Raw genomic sequence first — 2,079 nt, 5'->3', positions numbered from 1 at the left:
ATTACAGGATAAAGTGTCGGCTCATAAAAATCAAATACACAATTACTGATAGCTGGTGAAACGTTTCATCAATTTCCAAATTTTCCTGTGAATTTCACGTCTCGACTTTTGTAAACTTTTCTTTCTGCAGGACAGCAGAGTCAATACGCTTTCGATTCTGTGCTGTACCTGATGAAGATGCATTCTTTTGATCGTGCGCTGAACTCCCCCTTTCTGGGTGATGTATGCTCTTTCTCCGATGGTTCGAAAGTAATTTAAGGTCAGCTTTTTGCCGTTCCATAATGTTAATGGTATTTCACCATTCAAGCTTCTAGACGGGCAACGATTCCGGATGTAAGAGGACGTTGAAATTGCTTCAGCCCAGAATTTGAGTATAGCCCAGTACAACAGTATAGTGTTTTCTGCTCTTTACAGACCAAATGCAAACGAACACACGCAATACCAGGAAGTTAAACATCGGCGAATACAACAACACTACTAACACACACACACACACGCAGCTAATAATATCGATACAATAGGAATATAAAGATGGTTAAGCATAATACTTCTATTCTCTACCATAACAGAAGTCTTTACAATCATCAGTGTGTTCTAACAGCCTCTATCAAAATTTCTTGTCCATTAAATTTTTTTACTCCAACTTTAGATTCACAATACCCAAATTCAGCACCATATTTTAACTAGATTACATACATGTTTGATATAAATTAATTACAAATGTTATGTTGTAAATTGTAAGTATTATGATGTTGCAATGTTACAACAATTATAAGTATTATGATTCGTCTGATTAATATTTTTATTATTCAGTCACACCAAATCCGAGTGCGTATCAATATACTGTCAATTTTCTTTTTCATTCCCATTAATATTTTGCTATTGTACATAAAAATAATACATAGTAAAACAATAAATGACATTCTGCTGAATTATCATATTTTCTTTAAAATTATGATTTAATATTACAATGCAAACGATATTTTATAATATTTTCCCATTATTTATTGTTTCAATTACATTTCACTGTATAAAACTATAATGGTAAATAGTATACGATGTCTTAGCATAAAAGATGTGATAATCTGCCATTTTAAATAAATACTCAACTGTTTTGTAAATGAAGTGGTGCAAAAAAATTTTTTTTTCTTCTTTAAAAACGACGAATAATTATTTATTACTTTTTGAAAAAATTAAAAATAGATGCTGTTCCTTTCGATGCTTTTGCCAACTTTTTTTGTGATGTTGTTAAATTTCCGCTCTAAATGATATTAAATTGAAAAATAAAATAAAAGTATTTCCTTCATGTTTTTGAACTCTTCATTACCTGCTCGGATGATTTCAATTTTTTCGTGCTGCTTTGACAATAATTTTCCGTGGGATCAGAAATTTCTCCTCCGACATGCTTAACCACTTTGTGAAGTTTTGCTTTCTCTTCTGAAGTTATTCTTAAACAAAGACAAATGCAGAATATTCAGGCAAATTTGAAAACGGCGAATTATCATTACTTGTACCGTTGACGCAATAAATTGCTTAGTTTTTCACACAAATATTCCGACAAAACATCAACCGCATAGCAGTTCAGCGATTTCTCTAGTTTATAAGAACAAATTTACTATCTTACAATGAAACTTGCAAATAGCTTACCATTGGTCAAAATACTATGGTGCAACATCTTCTTATCAATAAAGCGAGCTTTCAAAATTTCTACCTATCCAAAATAAACGTTCAACATCTGTTTAACAGGAACCAGACACTTCATTCTGCACTGCCATTATTCTTACATTCTCAGCCAACCAGTCGACACATTTCACTTCGTTGAAACTGTATACACGCATATTATCGCCAGGCAAAACTACAAAAAATTCTTCTGTAGATGTAAAAAACACCATCAAAACGATTCAAGCTCACCAAAGCTGTCGCAGACTTTGTCAATTCCCGAACGAAGCAATTCATTCTTCTCCAAAATTGAACACCTTTCCGTCAACATTCAACCATTTGTCCCAAATGGACTGACGATAATTCTATTAATAATACTGAAATTAAAAACGAACAATTCATTATCAGCAACTTGTGGCA

General features: G+C 32.4%; 2 protein-coding genes across 2 annotated transcripts; one reads left to right on the top strand and one right to left on the bottom strand.

Annotated features, from left to right (window-relative positions):
• Positions 1-130: 130 nt before the first annotated feature.
• Tsp_12699 (hypothetical protein) lies at positions 131-481 on the top strand (the record flags this gene model as incomplete). Its single annotated transcript, XM_003367098.1, is given in 3 exon segments — positions 131-249; positions 260-333; positions 373-481. Coding segments are annotated over 3 exon segments (302 nt in total), but the record flags the coding sequence as incomplete, so codon positions are not given.
• A 696-nt stretch (positions 482-1,177) lies between these two features.
• On the bottom strand, positions 1,178-1,956 carry Tsp_12698 (ribonuclease H2 subunit B). Its single transcript, XM_003367097.1, has 5 exons — positions 1,890-1,956; positions 1,785-1,855; positions 1,509-1,591; positions 1,328-1,448; positions 1,178-1,261 (listed from the first exon to the last, which is right to left on the bottom strand). Exons 1-5 carry the CDS (start codon positions 1,954-1,956, stop codon positions 1,178-1,180), a joined length of 426 nt encoding a protein of 141 aa, XP_003367145.1.
• Between the last annotated feature and the right edge of the window lie 123 nt (positions 1,957-2,079).

The sequence above is a fragment of the Trichinella spiralis genome (assembly GCF_000181795.1).
Source record: "Trichinella spiralis strain ISS 195 chromosome Unknown Scfld4838, whole genome shotgun sequence".
Classification (NCBI taxonomy): Eukaryota; Metazoa; Nematoda; class Enoplea; order Trichinellida; family Trichinellidae; genus Trichinella; species Trichinella spiralis.
The sequence above is the reverse complement of the archived record's forward strand: the minus strand, read 5'-3'. Positions and strand labels throughout refer to the sequence as shown.